This window comes from Magnolia sinica, chromosome 19, assembly GCF_029962835.1.
Source record: "Magnolia sinica isolate HGM2019 chromosome 19, MsV1, whole genome shotgun sequence".
Lineage (NCBI taxonomy): Eukaryota > Viridiplantae > Streptophyta > Magnoliopsida > Magnoliales > Magnoliaceae > Magnolia > Magnolia sinica.
The window spans coordinates 4,548,059-4,571,356 of record NC_080591.1 but is presented as its reverse complement, the minus strand read 5'-3'; the positions used below and the strand labels follow the sequence as shown (position 1 = coordinate 4,571,356).

The window sequence follows — 23,298 nt, the reverse complement described above, 5'->3', positions numbered from 1 at the left end:
CGCACTTGAAGATCGATGGTGCCACATGACATATAATGCAGACTGATATGATGGCACATGTGGCACATTGGCACGTATTGAAGATGACAGCAGCGCATCTTTCAATGGCACATTGAGATGTGGCAAACATGAACATGGGGGTAGCACATCACATGTGCATACTTGGATCAGCACATGTGGCACTTTAAAATGTCGTTGGGTACATGTTGCACATGTCGCATGTTGGGATATTGGCCACTTGAAGATGGACCACGGTGACGTGAGGAACTAGGAGATGGATGGTGACAGATGCGACTGGCATATGGGGCCACTTCAGAAAAGATATCTTTTCCTTCTTTTTTTTTTCTCAATTTCTTACAAATTTGAGTATTTTAATATAAGCAAGAAATGCGTGAGTGCGTGAGAGAGATGGAAAATGATTTCTAGGAAACAGACCGTGGAGATGATGGCGTGTCCTTATCTACTACCTTTTTAGCACATACAAATGGGTCCTGTTGTGGATAGCCATCCATGGAAAAACCATGCTATCCTACTCACTGGATAAATAGTGACAATTATTAGAACCAGGCAATATTCAACTTTCAAAGGAGAATAAACAAACAGCTGAGATCTCCTAGTTGTATTTGGGTGGCCCACCTGCAGACAGTTCAGATTCACAGAAAAATACAGCCACATGTACTATGATGAGTAGCAAGAAACTAAAATACAGTCATTAACGGCAACATGGGAAAGAGAAATGATCCAATTCTGCATGTCAGTACAACATCAGAGTAAGGTTCGTTGAAATTAGACAAGCCATCTCCATCTTAAATGATCTCGATGGTGGGATAGGCGCGCATCTTCAATCTTCCATGACCAAAAACCATCTCCACAGGGAGGATGGTAACCACCGTCAAATCAAACGCCTGAAAATAGAAAGACATGAAAACAGAGAGACATTCCATATTCAAAGACTGAAAAGAACTTTGGATCCCCTGATCGGACCGAGAGTGATGGCCCATGGACAATTTGGGGAAATTATCACTTGTGTTTCGACAGTACGGTAATTGCCATGTGTTTTGTTTTGAGCCGTGCAGGGCCCACCGTAATGGGCTAGCACCATCCAACCCCACATCAACAGTGCATTAGCACCATCCAACGAGGATACATTTGAAGAAGCCGCCATGAAAATCGCAACAGAACATGACAATAGAAAAACAGCGCTTGGACAGTCCAAGCGACATGACATGTAATAAAGCAGGAGCTATGTATTGCATAATATCAACTTCCCATAATAATCCAGGAGCAATTACATGAGTCATTTTGTCCTCAATCCAACAGCCAAAAAGCATCAGATAAGTACCAAACAAAACACAAACAAGTGCTCCAGGTAGCTCTTATCAGGTGCAATCACCATCTGCAGGCAAGGCCACAGCCTAGCCAGATGGGCCGCACAGGCAGCTTTGGACTTAGCAACCTTCTATCAACACCCCTCAGTAGCTTCAAGATTGTAGTAACCCCAGACCTTTTTTCTCCTAAAGAGAATTTTCCCAGGGAACTTCAAATCGAGCATTCGCGAGAAAGATACGAATGCAAACTGCGCAAAAGAACTATATATTCCCTCCTTTTGCGCGACAGCTTTCTTGTTCACTCTACAACGACATTCACCAATTCGTATTCCACCAGCGATAGGTTGTTGTCCTCTTTGACAGTGAAGGAGGCTGGATCAGTAACTTCAACACGGCCCCATTTGTCCACGGCGAGCCTCATTGAGCCCTTGAACATGTCGATCTTTGCATTCCGCAGGATTACAGTTGTATCGGATTTCATCAAGTCCACTGGATATAAGATAAGTTATACTGTCAACCCAAAAAAAAAAAAAAAAACAAGAAAGGTAATGCCAGGTAGAACTGTGAGAGTTGGGACTAACGATATGGTCTCAACTGGCTGGGCCACCCCATTTTGGGCTCAGAGGCCAGAGGCTTTTTTTTTTTTTGGTGGGCGTCCATTGCCCATTTCAAAACCGATTTCCCCAGCTAGTGGCCTGGACTGGGGCTTGGATGCACCCTGAGCTCATGGGTCAGACCTAGGCAACATGCTTTATCAGCATTGTGGGCCCTGCCACATTGCGACCCTAGGTTACATGCATGATTGATTGGGTGATTTGTGTTTATTTTACATCTCTTTGAGCATTCAGCAAACGGAAAAGCAAGCCTAACTCGTCTTGTGTAGGTATATCGGGCAGGGTTTTCTGCTAACCTAGCACCACATGAGAATGGCTTGTGCAAGACACCAAAGTTAGTTCTGCACTGTTTAAAAAATAGTGGCGACACTTCAAACATAGATATGGCATAGTTGTATGACAAACCAGAACATCCAAATTGCTAACCCAACTGCGAATGGAGCATAACCAAATCTGGTTTTTCTATTTAAATTTCATCCACTCACTATTTTAGGTAGAGAAGTTAATTGGATGGTAGTATTGATTGATTAGTGTGATTTTTTTTATATATGCTCCATCCCCAATGGGATCCCAATTTCTACAGTCTGTACAGCAGTATATTAATGCCACATGTGAAGAGGACGAGTCCCCACCATTTTTTTAATGGATGGGGAATCTAGTCCTCCATTAGAGAAATTCACAACCCCATATACCTACACAAGGCACCCTACACATGGTCCTTCTGCAAATGCAAGCGCATGCGGACTATGTTCATGTTTTTGCAATCATGTTTGCATGTTGAAGAGTTGTTTCCTATGCGCGGTGTACAATCAAGTGCTTCTATTAGCATGTGAAAGAGCTGCACAACTGCGAACAGAGGTCTGTCTCCAAGCACTGTGGGGCCCATCGTGATGTTTGTGTTACATGCACTCCATCCATCCATTTCACAGCACCTTTTAGAATATGAGCCCAAACATGGGGAGATCCAAAACTCAAGTAGGCCACACCATAAGAGACAGTGGGGATGGAAACGCCACCATTGGGAGTGCCTTGATTTGAAGACACAAAAACAAAGAAACAAAAACAAAAATGGAACATTTAGTGTTCTATTGGGTTTTAAATCGTCCTGGTCAGGTTTTAACATCATCCGAAACAACTCAGTATCACCCAAGACCTATTGGGTTCGTTGGGAACGGAGACAATTTGGCCCCCATGTACACAGAAATCAGGCAACCCAGCCCCAACTCCTCTCTCGGGATGAATTGGTCTGAACTGACATCAGTCAACCCTGGTATGAACTGAGACGACGGACAGCATGTTGCGACATGAACACGAGTAAAACACAAGACAGATTTTTCAAGATCCATCTTTCACTTGTTGTACTCATTTTTTATGCTTGGGGAAGAGAGAAGACATGATTTGAGATACTGTTGCTGTCAATCACAAGAAAATTACTTCAAAATTTTCAGATTTGCAATCTGATGTTTCAGACCCTTAAAAAATAAATAATAAATAAAATAAAAAACATTTTGGGGTTTTTCAAAGCTGAGGTAGATTTATTTTTTTTTCTTCCTTTCTTTTTTAGATTTTTTTGGTGGTTCTCAATTGAAAACCACCTCTAAATATCTTGCAAAATAAAATTAAAATTAAAAAGAAAAAAGAAAAAGAAAACCACCTCTAAATCATAAATCCATGTATTTGGGCTTTAGACCCATGGATCTATGACCACACACGCACACACGAACACACGCGCGCGTGCGCGCACACACAAAAGAAAAAGAAACCTTTTCCTTTTGTTGTTTTGTCTCTGAATTTCTTTTAACATGTTATGGTAGTGACACAATTGTTGGTATTACCTCGGATCTATGTGTTTTATGAATTTATTTAATACGCCGAAAAAAATAATAAGATGTAATTATTGCCAAAGGTTGATCTCTGGAGCAATCACACATTTTAAAAGGCATCTCATGCACATTAAAGACGAGATATGAGCATAGTTTTAAATATCCGTATGTGCCTCCAATTACCAACATGATATAGGCTGATACAGGCCCCATATTGACCCCCCATATCGTGTGTCGGGGTGGGGCTGATACGGATATGATATGACCAACACAACTGTATCATGGATGCGAGGTAAGAAGCTACTGTTGGAAAAAGATGAAAACGTAAGAAGCAGATGAGGAGGAATTTTCAAGAGCCAAAAATGTACTCAGTTCAGAAATTCACAATCCCAATTACATTATTGATGATGATGTAAACAATGATGATAATGTCGATCTAGAACAATATGCTAGAAATCTGAGAAGAGGAATACAAGCTATCATGCATTCCTATAGAGAAGCGTGGCATTTCATATCAAGTTAGCATTATGGTGGCACTACGGCGCAGGGGGCTCATTGAGTGATTTATGAGGCAGAAGCAGCAGCAATCGCCAAGAGGCTCCATTTATTGCAAGGTGCAAAGTGCAAGGCAGCCAATAGTTAGATGAGCTATTCATCTGTGTTGCAAGGCAACATGGTCTATGGATCCATTCAATCATCCATGATGTATATGGTGAACAACTGATTTCTGATGTCATTATGAAGAGAGTTTTCCATGTCCTACTTGGTCGTCCATGGATGTATGATCGCCACTTGCAACATCACAGTTCTACCAATACTTACAATTTATTGCACAAGGGAGAAGACGACACCAATACAAAAGCTATTGCCATGACAAAGGAGAACAATGAAGACTAACTAGACCGCATGGACTGTGAGTCTGTGAGAGGGGTAGACATCAGGCCAGAGAAGGGGATGTGAGATCCAACCATATAGAAGGATAAGGAGACCTCTTGGAAGATGAGTACTAGAGGGCGCAAGATGCAAGGAGAGCACGATGAGGTCAAAATTCTGCATAGCCGCCAGTGTGGACTTAATCAACTTCCACATGTCACTTATGTGTGCCAAATGAGCCAAAGTGACCCCACCTAGTCACACATGTGAAATATGGGCACCAACAGTGAACCAGGTGAATTGTAGACGCCACCAATCCTATTTGACAATTATTTATGACCTTTATGCAGCACATGCATGGCATACAAGTCAATGGGATCCAAGGATTGAAGATCTGCATCCTAAATAGATATGGATCCATATGTCCCACTCCGCCTTCGGACGGTGGGATCCATAGAACCTACACCTCCCCCTCCCCCATCCCCTTTTTGGAGGCCTTGTACTCTGCACTCTAAATAAATGTAGATCCATAGGACCTATTTTCCCTCTAGCAACCAAGGCTTCTCAACGACTATTGCTGCCTCTGCCACCTAACCCACTCCACAAGCCTCCTACGCCTACTGCAACACAATTTGGGTGACCTCATAAAAAATGTTGGTCATCTCTACAAGAATGCATGTTGGCTTGATTCTTCTTCTCTAATTTCTAATATCATCATCTAGGTCAACATCACCAACCCCAATTTATTGGGATAAGGCGTAGATGATGATGATCATCTGGGTCAACATCATTGTCATCGTCGTTGTCATCAATAATGTAATTAGGATTGGTAACTTCCAAATCAAACTCTTCTTTTGGCTCTTGAAAATTATCTCATATGCATTTTGACCTCTTCAGCCATGATATTAAAAAACAGTTACATAACAGCCTTAATGATAAGGGTGGGAGCTGCTGCATGATATGGGGCTGTAATGCCCTTTCTGAAAAAAAGAATGGCCCGTAATGGCCATTGGCCCATTACGATCCCGTAATGGTCCAATACGGGGCTATTACTTTTTTTTTTTCTACAAAAGAAATTGTGACCATTACAGCTCCGTAATGGTTGATACAGCGTGTATCATAAGATAAGACTGGCTGTCACAACCACCATTACCCTTATTGATTACCTTGTCTTCAGCAGATAGCCACATACAGACATGCTCAAGTCTCACCTTTAAAGTATGCAAGTTGCTCTTTTAAATACGTGATTCCACCAAAGATCATACTTTGACAATAGTTACATTTCTCTTTGTGCATATCTCCCCCAACTTCTCCATGCAACCAACCAACATTTGGTAACTTATATCAGCATGTGGCACCATTTTTCTAATTTAGCAATTCCCAAACTTCTCCCATGTCACGTAAAATAATTAAAATGAAATCATAATACATGTAAGTTAAAAACATAATGAAGAAACAACTATTACAATATATATATATATATATATATATATATATATATATATATATATATATTGAATAATTTTTCAATAGTTGCAAACTAACTTTTTTTTTTTATTTTTTAAAGGAAAAAAAGAAAAGAAAAGAAAAAAAAGAGCCTAGATCTAAAGGCCAAGCTGTTGTAAAAATCATGTATACAGACTACAATTGTAAATACAAGATAACAGAAAAAATTAAGAAAATCCATCTTCAGAATTGTTTAATTTGTTTTAAATATAATATATAAATTAATAAGACACATAAATCTAAGGTAACACAGTGAAAATTACGTCACTTCCATAACATAGTACAAGAAATTAAGTGACATAAAAACAACAAAGTAAAAAAGGAAAAAACTTCCATTAAAATTTTAAAACTCTTTTTTACAGAAATTTCTTTTTTATCATAAATATATGGATCTAAGCTCAAAGCCATGGAATTATGATTTCTTGAGGTAGTTTTGAGCCCCCTTATATCGTCAGTGATGGTCTTGATGGCCTTTCCTTCACGAAGGATCCACATGTTGAAGATAGTATTGCGCAACTAATCCTCATTCACCTCTTCCTTGGGCTGTCATTATTTGATGAACTACAAGGGATGGATAATTTTTCATAAGGCCATGTATTCCTTTACCATCGTCTACTACTAGATCTTCTTGTTCTTCCACTCTTCTTCCTCAATAGCCCCTTCACAATAGCTAAGATTTCTAAACAAGCACATTGCTGCAAATCGACCTTTGCCTCCACACTTAATACGAGGCATCGCTGTGATCTCTTTTTGACACCTCTCATCTATTGATTTTCCTCTGGACCAATGATCTATCTGGCCTTTGGCTATCACCGTAGGTGATCATAGGAGAAAGATGGTTATTCTCAATACGAGGTATTACAACATGAGAAGTGGAGCCACTCAAAGTAGCATGAAAGTGGATACCCCCAACTTGGATATCACTGCATCTAGCTGCCATTCTCCTATAATGCTCCCAACGTATGCTATCTGATAGGATTCATCTACATTATTGCTCAACCTGAGCACTACCATATCTATTTGGATATCCATCCTCAGCCCCTCACAATATCGCATAACCTATTGTACAGTAGTTTCTCCAAAGTTGATGTAGAGAACTAACCAAATTGAATCAAATATGGAAAGTATGTACCAACTAGAGCTTTGAATCTTCTCCAATTTGCCACATGTAGCTCCAGTCGATTGAAAATCTCACAATAATTAATTGATCAAAAAAATCCCACTGCAAATAAAAAACAATAAAGGATAACCATATCAAATTTCCACTAATGGCATTAGGAAGATGAACGTGCTTGGAAATGAACACCTTTGGAGTCCTTTGCTTCATCCTTCTTCCATCCAGCGACTAATCTTTAGCACTAAAGAAGCTCACATACATCACAAGAGGAACCTTTAGCACCCCACTAGGGTGGGAGTTTATAGGAAATGGAATATTGTAAATTGTGGGTGCATGTGCATAGCGCTTGGGCAGTCCTACAAAGTATGTATAGATGTCTTTTATATTCTCTCTTATCGTGTTTCCTGTACACAGCTGTATTTTACAAAACTTAGTAGGGCAGTCAATGGGCCAGGCAAAATCAAAATTTTGAATAGGCCTGGCCTGCCGAGCCTGGCCTAAACAGTTTAAAATTCAAGCTGAAGCCAACCACAGGCCTGGCCCGTTGACAGCCCTGAAACTTAGGTTAGTTTTTCTCTATTTATTGTCTGTACCTCCATTGGAGAAAAATCACTGAATAATACACATAAGAAGAAAAATCACTGAATAATACACATAAAATTCTTTAAGCCCTAAAACCTCTCTCTTCTTCTTCATCTTTTTTTCTCCTATTCCCCCTCTTTGTTTCTTCTCTCAATCATTCCTTTTCAACTTGGTATCAGAGAGGTAGATCTTTTTCATCACAACAATTGGACCTTGCTGATGTTAGCAACTGTACTGCTAATGTCAACATTTATAGAACTATACGGATTAATTTTTTTATCAGGAAGAGCATGGTTTGATGCAGCTCGATTGTAGAAGATTTGTTATGATTTTTGCAAGATTTTTTGGATCAATTTGAGGTATGTTTGAGCCATTTTTCGCATTCATCAGAAAATCCCCAAAGTCATTTTTCTTTTAGATTTCTCCCAAAGCAAGTGTTGTTTCTCATAAATTTCTGTATAGGGTGGATCGGTTTTACTCTAATAGACTACCCATGGTCCTGCTTTGGATCAATTTGGAGCTTTTGGTGGTCTGTTGGTGATTTTGTGGTCTGGTAATATTGTTTTTGGGCCTCTTTCGTATATGACCATAAACCAAAGTCATGGTGTATATATAATCTTCAATCCTATGAAGGTTTCCAGTACAATAATCCATGGACTTTCTTTTTCTTTTTACTTTCTTCTTTTTTTTTTTTAGAAAATCATCCATTCATAATCATCAACAAAGTTATAGGAAAAGGCTTTCGGGCGCACACGGGCAGACAAAAAGATGCCCTGTACCGCCTATTGTGTGGCTATACAAAAGAACGAAGAGAGATAAGTCAGAAATTAAATGTCCCTTAAAGCTCCAATACCAGCTCTATCGAGGAAACAGAGCCCCCTGATCAGCCTAGGGAGGTCCGACCACCTATCCGCCCGGAAAGATCCCTGATTGGCCGCTCCCAATCGAGCAAGCCCATCAGCCGGCCATTGATTTCTCGGGGAATAAGAGAAATGGAGAAATGACCTTCCTTTTGCAGATTATTTATTCTCGATATCCAGTAATCCCACTTCCAGTGAAGGACCGACTTCCCCTTGAAGGCATCCACCACAAAGGAAGAATCTGACTCAATGTGCACATCCTGCAGACCCCGTTCTATACTAAGCTGCATCGCATCATGGAGAGCACGAAGTTCTGCAATGTTAGGGTTTTATTGTTGGTGCTTTCTTTGGGCTATGTTGATCTGAAAAACTATGCACCATTAATGTGGTGTATGAACTAAGTGTACCCTATCTTGGGTCCTTTATTTTCTTAAGAAGGCTATTGTTAATCTCCCATGCTCCGTTGAATACAATTGTTAAGTTGAATGGTAATAACGGGCTCAATCAGTTAAGTTGTTCTTAGGAGGTAGAGACAAGCTCAAATATTTATATTGGATGAAGCTCATAATCCTATAGATGGAAATTTCAAAAATTGGATGGAGGAAAACTATCAAGTTATTATGGCTTAGTTACTTAACAATCTAGAGCCCGTTGTGAGTAACTCCGTTATGTTTTTGACATCTGCCAAGAAGATATGGGATACCATTCATGGCATGTATTCAAAGGCTCGGAACATATCCAAGGTTTATAAGTTAATTTCATATATTAGCAAGTTTCAACAAGACTCTAGAACCCAAAAAGAATACTTACATACACTCAGAGGTATGTGGGATGAGTTAAATCTTTACCATCTACTTCCCTCTCATTACACTCAAGATTATGATCTCATCTTGCAACAATGAGAAGAAACTCAAATTATGTAGATTCTTTCTAGACTTAATTTCGAATATCAAACTTTACGCAGCAGATTATTGTTATGGAACCCTTGCCTTCTCTTACTGCCATTTATGCTCTTGTTCAAAGAGTTGCAATCTCTTCTACTACTCCTATAACAACCAACATATCTGCTTACACTACTAAAGATTGGTCCTCTTATAGCTTTGGCTCTAGAACCCCAGGAAGGGGGACACGTGGCTGTGGACATGATTTTGAATATGGTAATTAAGGCAAGGGTTGTTATTTTGAAAGAGGTGGACGTGCTAATCGTGCTCGGGGTGGCTGTGGCCGTGGCTGTGATGGTCCTAGTCATGTATGCACTACTGTGGTGACATAAATCATTTTGTGACCGATGCTACGATATTATTAGTTGTCCTTCATGGGCAGGAGCATCTCTGACTAATGGCCCCATATGTGACTCTGAGAAGACTCCATAAGCAACTTCCATGATGTCCCAAGCAATACTTGCCTTAGGTGATTCCATTACTTTGTCTCGAGAGGCTTATGATGCCTTGATGTAACTTCATATTCGAAATACTATTGCTACTTCCAAAGCCACTATAGCCTAGTCGGGTTCTACTCTCCATGTATTTTCTTCCTCCTCATGAGTCGTTGACTCTAAAGCCACTCATATGACTGGTAAGTTTCATTTTTTCAAATCTTATCAGTCCTCTAGTCAACCACATTTTGTTACAATTGCTGATGATAAATTGTTTGTTATATCCACAACCAATTCCATCAATCTTTCTCTCACCATACATCTATCATCTATTCTTCATGTTCCAAATTTTTCTCTTAATCTTTTATTTTCTAGCCTTATTACAAAATCCTTAAATTGTTCTATAACCTTTCTCTCATCACTGTGTTTCAAGATTTCCAAATGAACCAAATGATTGGTGGGGGCCATGAGCGTGGGGGGGTTTACGTCTTGGACAATGCTTCTACGATAGTGTCCAGTGCTCTGTTGTTAGATAGAAAGTTTGTGTCCAAATTACACTGTTGTTTAGGACATTCATCTTTGTCTAAGTTAAAATATATGTTGCCTTCAATGTCAGTTAGTAAATCATTATGTTGTGATACATGTGAGTTTTCTAAGCATCACAGTATTGAGTTTCCTACTTATTCATTTAAGAGGAATCCAAACTATTAGAGTTAGTTCATTATGATGTTTGGGGTCTTGCTCCTGTGAACTTTGTTTCAAGTTATAAATATGTTGTCTCATTTATTGATGATTGTTCTAGGATGACGTGGGTTTAACTTATGAAATTTTAATCATGAAGTGTTTGATATGTTCAAAGCCTTTCATAATGAAGTTACCGCTCAATCTTAGTGTCCTATTAAAATTCTACATTCTTACAATGGCGATGAATATATGTCAAAAGCCTTCCTGTCATTTTTGCAAGATTATGGTCTCTTATTTCAGGCTTCATGTCCAAGGACCTCCCAACAAAATGTTGTTGCTAAGAGAATGAATCTTCATCTTCTTGTGGTCACTCGTGCTCTCTAGCAATTTTTCTTAACAATCGTATACCATCTAAAATATTGTTGAATAAGACCATTTTGAAATCTTGCATCCAAATGACAAACCTTTTCCTTTACCCCTCAAGGTCTTTGGGTGTACCTTTTTTGTTTATATTCTTGATGGTAATAATGATAGGTTGAGTCCTAGGACCATAAAGTGTCTTTTTAGGTTACGCTTAATATCAGAAATGATATAACCCTTTGACCTGTAAGTGATATGTATCAGCCAATGTCACCTTCTTTTAGGATATTTCTTATTTCTCTAATGAAGGACATTCTTTACATGATCTTCTTACTAATCAGGAGGAGCATCCACTGCATTTGTCTATACCCCTTCCAGTCCCTCTTCTTAATGATGCTCCTTCATATGAGTCTATTAAGCCTCTTCTTGTGTACCAGCCTTGAAAGAAATCCTCCACTGATTCGTCCTCCACCATTCCATCTATTTCCACTGGTGATCCAGGTACTATCTCTTCATCATTCGATGATCTCCCTATTGCCTTATGTAAATCCTCTCATTCATTCATCACATGCACCAAACACCCTATAAGTAACCTTGTTTCCTTCCAACATCTTTCGTCATCTTTCAAGTCTTTTGCAGCTTCCATATCCTCCTAATTTGTTCCTCTTAACCTAAATAGGCTTAGGGAACATCATAAAGTCATGTCGAAAGCTCTAAATTCACGTGGTGTGCCCCACATGAGTCTTTGATTATTCTGATATTGGGGGATCCATTCATCCTAGTGTGGCACATAAGATGAATGGATGGATGGCACATACACACAACGGTTGACCCCACACACAATTTGGACTATTTTAATGGTGGGATTTCCCGTCTCAACTATTCCCAAGTTGTAGCCCACCTAAAATTTTAACCAGCCTTATTTTTGGGCCCTGGTCCAAGGACAGGGTGGATTTCATATACATTAAGCTACCGTCCATGCTAGTTGAATAACCCCAATCGCACATGACCACAGGTAGTGATGCAAGCATTTGTATTCCTACTTCCTTTTTGCACCTGTAAACGCCTATGTGACTCTCACGAATATGGCAGCATTAATTCGATTGACATGGATGGAAGTGGAACAACTTCATGTTGAGACCGACCTTGTCCATCAAGCATGCCACCGTGTGTTTGGAGTCTGGATTGGGCCCAAAAAGAAAGCCGAATAAACACTAAGGTGGGCTACACCATAGGAAACTGTTGATGAGGGAAGTCCCAACAGTAAAATCGTCCAATTTTGTGTGGGGCTCATCATGGTGTGTATATGCCATCTAATCCACTCATCTGAAACTTTGTACTAGGATGAATGGATTCCACAAAAATCGGGACACTTCAAGACTCATTTGGATCACACCACATGAATTTAGAGATTTTATTCATGATCATACACCATTCCCTATGATGTGACCCACCTAAGTCTTGGACCTAACTGGACTTTAGAATCTGTGATAAAATGTCACGGAGCATCTAATAGATGGGGTAGATCTGATGCATGTTTGTCCCACTCAATGATCAATTAGCGCGAGTGAGGCCCCCGGCGTACCTACGCAAGTCAGGCTAGTGTAATCCACTAAAGAACCAGCTAGCCTACCTAGGTACCTTGTGCAGTTCACTTTCTCTAATTGAGTGCCACATCAATGGAACTTCAATGAGATCTACCCCATCCATGACCACGTGGCCTCGTGTAAACCATGAAAGCCAAAAGGAATGATCATCCAAAACTTAGATAGGCCACACCATAGGAGAAAGTTGAGATGGAACATCCACCACTAGTTTTGTGTAGGGACCACAATGGTCTTTATATGCCATCCAATTCATTCGTCTGATGTGCTTCATCAAGATGAAGGAATTAACCAAAAATCACAGTATCCGAAAACTAAGATGGGCCATACCACATGAATTTAGATGTTTTAGGTATAATTTTTTGGGGTGGCCCACCTGAGTGTTGAAACAGCCTGACCTTTAGGATCAAGGCGAAACAAGTGGTGGTGTACCTGATGGATGGATGGGGTGGATGTCATGCACATCCATTTCCCCACGATAGAGAACGTGACCCGAGTAGGTAATCGGGCACGCATGCATTTCCATTTGCCAAACAATTTAAGAAAAGGTAAATTAACGCTGTTTGTTTAAAGGGATAAATAAGGTTGCTTACTAAAAATGGACATTGGAATGAAAATAGCATGAGGGAGGCAATGGTCTCCGAATTATAGGGGAAGGGAATTTGGTCCTTCCCCCGATAATCGATTACAAAACATAAGTTATAACACCAAGAAAATAGGAAACAAACTCATAATAAAATAGTATTCATTAAAAAGGGAATTAAAAGAGACTTCAAGCTCCACTTGAACTCCTTATGTACGATGCATGTGACCTGTATAGCAAGTGTGTGGTATATAGAAGTCATAATAATTGTAAACTGCTACATGGCAGTCGTGGGATCCACAGTATCCAGATGCTGGCCATCAAACATACAATTAGAAAGAAGTGATCAATAACCAAATTCAGTAGGAGAAAATGGATTGTTAACATCATCTAATTGAGCTACAGGTGCAGCACCATAATATGGTGATTTCCCCACATTATATACACATTAATGCAAACTCTTCAAATACAAGGTTTCGCAGAGTTTCAATAGTTCTTCTGCTTATAGATGATGCTATAAAAAGGGTAGACAATCAAACAATGAAAATGAATTACAAACCAAAGGAAGAAGAATTAGATAATATGCAATATCCATAATGCAAAATTATAACCTCCATATGAAATTATATATATATATATATAAAGGTACCTTGCTCGTTCCTGGCTGTAAAGACAATCATTCCGGTTTCATCCCCAACCAAGCATTCAGCAATGCGCATTTGACGTACTTGTGACCCATCAGGGCGGCCCTTCTGCAACACCATTTTCGAGCTCACAACCTTCACCGTGAGTGTATGCCCACTAGTTCCTGGCTGAAGCTGATCCACCTTCGTGAACACTGGTTTTCGCATTCCAGGCTTCGTCTCTGCCATTTCCTAACAAAACTGAAAGTACCCAAATCATAAAAATTCCAAAATGCCATTGTACAAATCAAATCTGTTGTCTACCAAAAGAGAGAGAAAAGGAGGTACATAAAATACTCGAACAAGACACCAGTATTATCATTGGTGCCAACTCCCCCAACTTGTGAGGCCCACCATTTCACTGATCCAGACCGCTAATCTGGTGGGTCCCACCCAGATGGGCCATGGACGGGCAACATCCACCCAATCCATCTGATTGGAGGACTTATTTCCATTGCATATGGACCCTCCACTCTATTCCCAACTGACTACGAAATGGCTACAATAGTTTGATGAGCCCCACCAGATGAACGGTCTGGATCACTTACAGGTGGGGCCCAGGCTGCACTGAATCTGAAACACCAGTAACTCGACCGAATTGAACATTGCACATACAAAAAGATCAGATCAATTATACTTGAAAACACTACAAATCTAAAAATCGGCAATCGCCAATTTCGGAATTTCTTTTTAAAAATTAAAAATTAAAAATCATCAGCAAGAATTTCCAAAACAACATATATCTATTCCTGCGAAGAAAGTTAAAAGAAAAAAAAAAGGCCTTTTTCTATATCAATAAAAAGCAATGGAGATTGAAACGAGCAGAAATCATCAAATGAAAAGAATCAAAGCAGAAGAAATAAATCAGAAAATGGAAATCCAAACTCTAACCAGAAAGAGATTTTTGCTTTCTTCAGTTATCAGAAGAGAAAAGCTAGGGTTTTGAGTTACCTTTTTTATCTTTCAGAGAGAGAACTGGGAATTTTAGATTTTGGAGAACAGGTCGTTGATGAAGAAGGCTACCTTCAGAACTGTGGCGTTTTAACGACGCGGAAAAGCGTTTCCGGCCGTCCGATTGACAATCTCCCAACAACAATCCGGGCCCACGTGTGGGAAAAGAAAATTTGCAAAATGTTCGATGGGTACACGGGCGAGTACTCCATCCACACGTGCTACCATATCGCGTGCGTGACATATCGGTTGCTCACGGACCCGGGACCCGAATCCTCCGTAACACCTGCTGCTTTACCCAGCAATAAATTTTAGAAGTGGGCATGAGTCGAGTCGTCGGAGGACCGGATTGGGTCCAACTCGGCTTGGTGCCAAATTTTCACTGAGTTGACCTTAACTTCGTTCGGTTTGGGACTGAGTCCGGGTCATCTAACTCGATCGATATGTTGCACGGCTGGCCTAACTTAAACCGGATCGATATGTTGCACGGCTGGCCTAACTTAAACCGGAACAATATGTTGCACGGCTGGCCTAACTTAAACCGAGTCCAACTCTGTTAAGGAAACTGATTCGAATTAGGTTAAGTACGGTTTGAATTGAGTCTTCTATTTTACCTCTCTCTCTCTCTCTCTCTCTCTCTCTCTCTCTCTCTCTCTATATATATATATATATATAATTTTCTCTATTAAAAAATTCGTAGGGCCCCATAACATTAATTTTCCATCCAATATGTTAATAAGGTCACAACTATATGGACGAAGAGGAAAAACAAATTTTATATTGATCCGAAACTTTTGACCCCTAAAAGAGTTTTGATGGTAGACCCACAACAACCTACTTCTTTTTGCAGTGTGGTCCACTTGATCTTTAGATTTGTCTTATTTTTCAGCTCAAGCCTTAAGACGAGCGCGTCAAATGGATGGACAGTTTAGATATAACACATACGTTATGATGGGATCCACAGAACTTGCTAACGTCAATGCACCAGCTAGTGCATGGTACCCCTACCCATCCGCTTCCTCACGTCAATACATTGTCAGTGTCAGGAGTCAAAACCGGTGGCTGGTGCATGGTACACTTGCCTATCTGCTTCCTCACTGTCAATGTTAGGAGTCAGAACTGGTGCTTAAGGCACCAGCTGAGAAGACTGAGGAGACAGATTGGCTACTCTCCTTTCCACCAGCTAATGGCTGGTGGTTGGTGCTCTATGGACCCCACCATGATGTATTTATTTCATCCATGCCGTCCATCTATTTTTCTAGTTCATTTTATGGTATTAAACAAAAAATGAGGTATATCCCAATCTCAAGTGGACAACATTATAGGAAACAATGTTGAATGGACGTTATGTGGATCGGATCAGTTTGGATCGGTCCAGATTGACCATTGACCCAAACTCGGCTCGATGTACAGTCGGATCTGAGTGGGCCAACTCGATCCGACCCGATCCTGGGCCTTCAATTCGGGTCGGATCGGATTAGACCAATCGAATCAAGTCAGATCTGTCAAATTGGGTGGGATTGTGCCCAGCTCTACCCAGCATAAAGAACACCCAAGCTTGTCGGGCACACCTTATCGTGTATGTGTAATGACCCAGAAAATTTTGTGCCAAGACCCGAGTACTACCTCTATTTTCCTTAGAAGTTATTTGTGGGTTACTTAGCGCTAAACTCGATTGCTTGTGAAATTAGCATCAATCACTTTAAATTTGATCTGCATGACTCAAAACCTGTAGAATCATTAGCGCTATGTTACTCTGAAATCTGGGATTCAACGCTAAATCCAGTTGCTCTTGGAAATTTTTGGAAGCTTTGGATCGGACCTGGACCGCGTGTCGAAAGTCCGATAGCGATGATCTTAGGCAGTTATGGTCACTATGTTGGACTTGGCCATCACCTCAAAAATCAAGTCCAGATGATGTTCTGGGTCGATTTGATTGAGTCCGGAGTGAAGAGTGTGAGAACGGTGAGAAATTAAATATGATTTTATGAAATCTGAGTCGTGTCGCTTGCGCGACGATTTTAAGCAATCTGACCGTTGGATTCTGACCCAATTTCACCCTCTGATCAGAGAAGATGGCCCAGGCAGGTCATAGTGCTTATGAACCTGATCGAGTTTCGGTGACCCTTGAATTGAGTGTGGTCCGCCACGGCTGATTTGTAGATCTAATCGGTACGAAAACTCAGTCTGACCTAGATCCATGGTCAGTGAGCTTAAGTTCGACCGCACGTGAAAAAAGGCCCACCGAAAGTGCTCTGTTGGATCGAAAGAGGCCTGTTTTGGTTATAACCTAAGTATACCTTGACCCTGGGGTTATTTTCATCAATGTTAGGCCTATATATAGACCTTAAAACCCTAACTCTCTTTTCCATACGAATTTCCTAAACCTAGCTAAGAAAGAGAGAGGAAAGGAGAGAGAAAGTGAGAGAGAAGTTGGTGAATCATTTGAGATTCTTTCTTGTTACTCTACATCCTTAAACCATCACTTTTGAATCATTATTCCGGTAATTATAAGTTCATCCTTGGGTAAGTTAACCTAACCCTAATCTGTTTTAGAGCTTAGAATAGTTTATATGTTGTTATAGCTCATTTCTATTCTTACCTTAGGTCATCTAGTCGTCGTTGACGAAGACATATCGTCTAAATCAGTTCGGTGCGCTATTTCTGGTTTAAGGTGCGGACTATATTCGTATAGGTTATGGTTTTCAAGGCTTTCAATGCCAGTGAATGGTTTATTCTTGTAATGGATGAGATTTCACATGTCAAATGCTTTGTTTATTTTACGTTCCAGATACGCATGCGTTATATTGAGATTTGTGTATTCTATGTATATGTAGGAAGTACCGTATACGTATAAAATATGAGCATGTGTTTGCCATGATTATTTGTCGTGTAATTGTGCTAATTGTATGTGTGACAACTCCTTGGCAAAAGGAATTGTTCAAATGTGTGTATTACAACATACGTCATGTATGTTGACATATGTATTCTAAGTGTTTGAAGAAATGTCTAAATGGTCTAAAGGGTGATATATTAACCTAATTGCGGGCGTTGAGAAGCGATTCTCAACACTCCTATTGATGTGTATGATTTACCACATGCAAGTCATATTCCTTGTTGTTTAATTTCAAGTATTACTTATGTGAAAATCCATGTTAAGTTGATACTCTTCAAATGCTCACATACCACATGATTTGAGTTGTTGTTCCATTACTATTATAAATTGTCGATATGAATATTTGTTATAATGGAATATGTTTGGGACTATGAATTAGTCCAGGAAATCGGTAATCGGCCTTGAGTTCGTGGCTGAGGTTGCTTTCGTCACGAAGAACGTGATTTAACGAACCCGAGTCGTATTACAGTTGTCGGTAGTTGTTTGGCCACACGGAGTGTTTGCGCACTCTATGTCGTTCAACCCAACGTGCGCTCGTGCTAGTCGAGTTCGTCAAGTAACCCGATTGTCCGATGTATGTTCACCATGTATGGACACTATTGTTTGAATCTAGGGTACTAAACTTACCGATGAAATCCTGTTAACCATGGTACCTTGATCCGCTAAGACTCATGAGCCGGACATGGTGGTATGGGACACCGTGGTCGAGCTGTCAGCCTACATTAGAGTGACGAGCCTCCCCGTAGTGACTAGTGAGCAACCAAACTCGTGAGCCGATTATGGTGGTATGAGACATTATATTCGTGCTGTCGGCCTACATTGATTGGTGACGAGCCCTTTGTAGTGACCTCGAGCATACTTTGATACCGCATTGAGATGACGAGCCTTATTGTAGTAATGAAGGTATGATAGGCGTGCATTGATTGGTGACGAGCCCTTTGCAACGACCTAAAACCATATGATCGTATGAGATTATCTAGGACTGACGACCCTAGAATGGATCACTGTTTAGAAATTGATATGAGGAAGGTACCTTAGCTTCCCAATCTTGCTGTATGAAAAGGACTAATAACAACTTGGTAATCATGTTCATGCACTGCATTGCATGTGCCTAGAAGAGGTGGAGCACTTGAGGTGATGTCATGCGTAACGTAAGATGAAGACACTGAGGGTGTACAGGCGAGGGCACGCATCATTCTACATACATCCTTGCACTAACAAGAGTACTTAGGACATGTTTGATTGTTCTGCTTTATCATTACTGCTTGATTGAATTGATAACATGTTAACCTTTGCTTTATTGTTCCAGTGAGTTGATCACTCACTCCCACGTTCTGGGACAGTGTTTAAACACCCACCAGACTCTGTCTTAGATGCAGATGTTGATGCGACCCCTAAGGCAGAGCAGGAGTTCGAGGATGATGAGGCTGCATTTTCTTTCATGCAGTTTTCAGGCGGGTTCTTGTGAGCTATGTCCTGATGCGCGGGAATTCTAGGTTTCTTTTGGAATAGATAATGTCTTTTAACGCTTGTATTTTGATAGCAACACTTGTAAATATGACCTGGTATGTATACGTATTTCAGGGACTTGCACATGTACACATATATTCTTTTAAGTCTTCCGCTTGCGTCTTTCACTTATCCCTGAATTATGTTTGCAGTTTGGCTTAATCTATTCCATGGTTTATGTACTCATACAGACAACATACATCCATCATTAAATATGTTGCATAAGTGATGTTTTGAAACTCGGGAGCTGAGTTATGCTCGACCCCCGAATTTCAGGGCGTTACAGTATGTAAGATCCAATCCATCCATCATGTTTTATACTAGTCCTAGGCTATCAAATAAAATAAAATTAAATAGGTGAATGACTCAGATGGGCCACAAGGGATAAAGGAGATGTGTGATAACAAATTTCCTTCCACTTATATAAATTGTATAAACATGGAAAAGAATCACTTTATATAGAATAAAATTACTTATGTGTGTATATATATATACACATATATGGTAACGAAGTAAATACAAAATCTATAGAGGAATAATTTACCATCAATGAGGTACCAACCATTGATTTATGTGTGGGGGCGTATGTGGTATCTTTCATCCAACCTGTTTATTAGGTTTGACTGAACCTAATGAAGTTAAAATACAAAAAACAGCCTAATCCAAATATCATGTGAGCCACATTGGATGAACTTGAATGTTTTAGAAGCAATTTCACATTGCTCCCATTGGTACAGCCCATTAGAGTTTTTTATAAGGCTGATCTTTTGGGTTTACGGTTCGGATAAGGATTCTCACTAATGTACAAGTGAGTTTTTATACAAAACATAGTGGACTATATAAAGTTAGGTTGCTTTACATAACAGTCCAAAATAAGTTCTGTTATGGGGAAAATGAGATCAATCTATAGAAGAAGGTTATGTCGGAACCTTATACTCTCAACCAAGCGAATATTAAGCCCTTCTGTTCTCTTCTCTCCACGACAAAGAAATAGAGAATGAGAGGAAGAAGAGGCACGATCATCCTGGGAATCCACTTCCTACTCAGAGTCCGTGGCAAAAGAACATGCCCACAAGAACACTACCTCCAACAATTCATAGATCTCCGGAGTTCGTTAGGAGCGTTCTGTTCCTTTGCTCAGCTAAGGAGATAGGTCGGCGTTACCCAGGCCGGCATTACCAAGGTCTGTACCACCTAGGTCAGCACAACCCTGGATGGTATTACTTGGGCTGTAAGGACTCAGATCGACATATCCCAGGTCAACACGTCCTAGGTCGGGGCACTTCAAGTCGGCTAAGCCCACCTCCTATCAAGGCCTGACCGCATCCACCCAAAATATTAGCCGAAGATCTAAGAAACCTAGCTATCATGATAAGAGATCCGTCCGAGATCCTTGGATGATATCTGCGATATGCTCAGTATCCTGAGATCTTCGTCGATGATTTCAAGAGATTCACCACGCATTTGGGATCAAAATCCCTCTACAATACGCACCTACTAAATGGGGATTCTCTTCTACGTCACCGCCTCTCATAAACTATAAATAGATGTACCTCTAATGGTGAAAGGTATGTATAATCTTTAACTCTAAACCCCTAATACTCAACTAGACCCAGATCTTTTTCCTGACTTAGGCATCGGAGGGTCCCTTGTTTTAGCCAGGGTCTTCCTTGTTCGTTCCTTGTGCAGGTAAGCAGGTCCAGAGGGAGCTAACTAGATTTCTGCATTAACAAGTTTTTATTTATTTATTCTGCATCAACTAGTTTTTATTTATTTATTTTCTTAAGCAGCCCAAAATAAGTTTTTATTTATTTATTTTCTTTTCAAAGTATGATGAGTAAAAAATTTTATTTTTTCAAAAAAGCTAATAACCTTAGGCCTTGTTTGGCACCATGGATTTAGAATACCTGGATTGAAAATTCCTTGGGTTTGAAATACCCTAGATTCAAAATTCTTTAGTTATGTCTAGCACCCTAAATTTCAAAATCTCCTGTTAATCAAAAGTAGTTATGCACTTAAAGTATATGGCATATTTATAGGAATTTAAATTTAAATAATAAATTAACTTTAAAATTTATAATTAATGTATGTATGTGATGTTTGACACAATGATTGTAATAAGCCCATTGAAATATATATTTTAGTCGAAAATGATGAAATTCCAAGCCTTAAATGGGCCACAAGTATGGATTGCAACCGAACAAGTAACATGAACAGTATTTAAAGTGCTCGCATCATTCTATTGAAGTAATTTTAGTGATGCAATTGATAATTAGATTGTATTGGGATATCATTAGTAGGCCACATGTACGATAGATCAATAACTATTTGGACTAAATCTAGTATCACCAATTGAATGGTGTAGAATAAGCCACATGGCAAATATGATATCTCTACGGCCTGCATTGAATATACGAGGACAACTCATTGATGAGTAAATCTTTGAAGGGGTGTACTGTTCACATGATTTTGAGATAAGGCCTTGTAACCATTAGGGCTATGTAAGCATTGAAGAATGAATGAGATACTATGGACAAGATAAGGATGCATTCGACAAAAGGATAGTCGTGATCAAATGGAAATAACTGCTACTTTACAGTTGGCATCATATGAAGTCACCACATAAGCAACATTTATTCTCATGACTTCATTAGAGAATTATAAATATCATATGAGAAAACAAGTAGAAGAATCCATGATCAATCAATCAAACTCAATATAAACAAACCAACTCCGACGCAATATTGTTTATCCAATCCATCAAGACATTTAGTTTTCTTCACCGCTCAGTAAATATGAAATCCTTAGTCTTTATGATTAGCTCGGTTCATTCCTGCCTTAAGATGGACCTACTTAGTGATACTCAGTAGTTGTAATTTCCTTCTATTTGTGCATCTGTGCCAGATCTGAAGGAAGACCGTAATTTTAAGAATTGTCCACCTACACCAACACGCTGGGTCAATAGTAGCTTGTAATCTTGGCATAACTTATCCCTCGTTGATCAGCGCTCTGCTCAGCGAAGCACCTCGTTGCTCTCGGTTAGGTCGATGATTCTGTTTTAGTATTAAGTCTCACTTTTTCGTATCCATATTTGACTCATTTTCGTTTAATTTTATAATTGTTGCACCTTCAAAAGTTTTTAGTTTTCGAGACAAAAACAAACTCATCGGAGGAATATCTCCAGCATCCGCAAATTGCATGATAGTGCACTCAACGATAAAATAAATAAATGACTAATAGAACATTCGATCAAGCACCACTCTATCTAGACACCAGGGTCGGTGATTTTGGTTTGAATCAAACCCAATTGGTTCTATAACACCCACAAATCTCAAAAGTGTACCATGTGGCTGAACTTCAAATCAGCAATAGCCTAGTGAAACATATGTTACACATGCAACTCTTATTCTTTAAAAAAGAAAAAAAAAAGAAAAAAGAAAAAAGAATTGAAAATCTAAGTAAAAGGGAGGGATTGCAAAACTCATCAAAAGTGAGGATTTAGAATCTCCTGAATTTGGAGTACTCTCTAATCCACCATGCGAAACAACTGATAAATTTAAAATACCTTTAAATCCCATCAAATTTCCCCAAATCTACTGTGCTAAATGATCCTTTAGAATAAAGGCAAAAAAGAGCTCAAAACTACTGGCAGATAAACAAACGCAAAAGCCAATGCCTAGAGGTAGGAAAAAAAAAGAAAAAAGGCTACCCTCGTGAGAAAGGGGGCTCAAATCACCGAGTGGGGATGATAAAACTGCAGGCTCAATCCAAGAGAAAGCGTTTAAGCCAAAAATGAAAAAGTGGTTAAGCTCCATTCATATCTACTTATGTGGAAAAGAGAGGCTCCTTTTACTATTGTGCACTCGTAAGGAAACACCTGAAATAGTTGCACTTAATAAAAGCCCCATCATCTGGGTCCAAGAAAATAAATCCCCAGCGGTTGCCTGTTA

The 23,298-nt window shown here is 39.7% G+C and overlaps 1 protein-coding gene across 2 annotated transcripts; it reads right to left on the bottom strand.

Moving 5' to 3' along the window:
* Nucleotides 1–1,229: 1,229 nt before the first annotated feature.
* Nucleotides 1,230–15,110, bottom strand: LOC131235364 (uncharacterized protein At4g28440-like). Of its 2 annotated transcripts, none has more exons than XM_058232525.1 (3): nt 14,944–15,110; nt 13,959–14,184; nt 1,230–1,817 (listed from the first exon to the last, which is right to left on the bottom strand). In XM_058232525.1, exons 2-3 carry the CDS (start codon nt 14,179–14,181, stop codon nt 1,627–1,629), a joined length of 414 nt encoding a protein of 137 aa, XP_058088508.1. In that variant the 5' UTR covers nt 14,182–14,184; nt 14,944–15,110; the 3' UTR covers nt 1,230–1,626. The 2 variants fall into 2 exon arrangements, with proteins under 2 accessions (XP_058088508.1, XP_058088507.1); XM_058232524.1 differs by having other exon boundaries at nt 13,959–14,193; nt 14,944–15,107.
* Nucleotides 15,111–23,298: the final 8,188 nt, after the last annotated feature.

Excerpts from the sequence above, each read along its gene's own strand:
- LOC131235364 (XM_058232525.1), bottom strand. The coding sequence starts at position 14,181 with ATGGCAGAGACGAAGCCTGGAATGCGAAAACCAGTGTTCACGAAGGTG. Across the intron at positions 1,818-13,958 it reads TACAGCCAGGAACGAGCAAG|TGGACTTGATGAAATCCGAT; the intron begins GTACCTTTATAT and ends TCTTATATCCAG.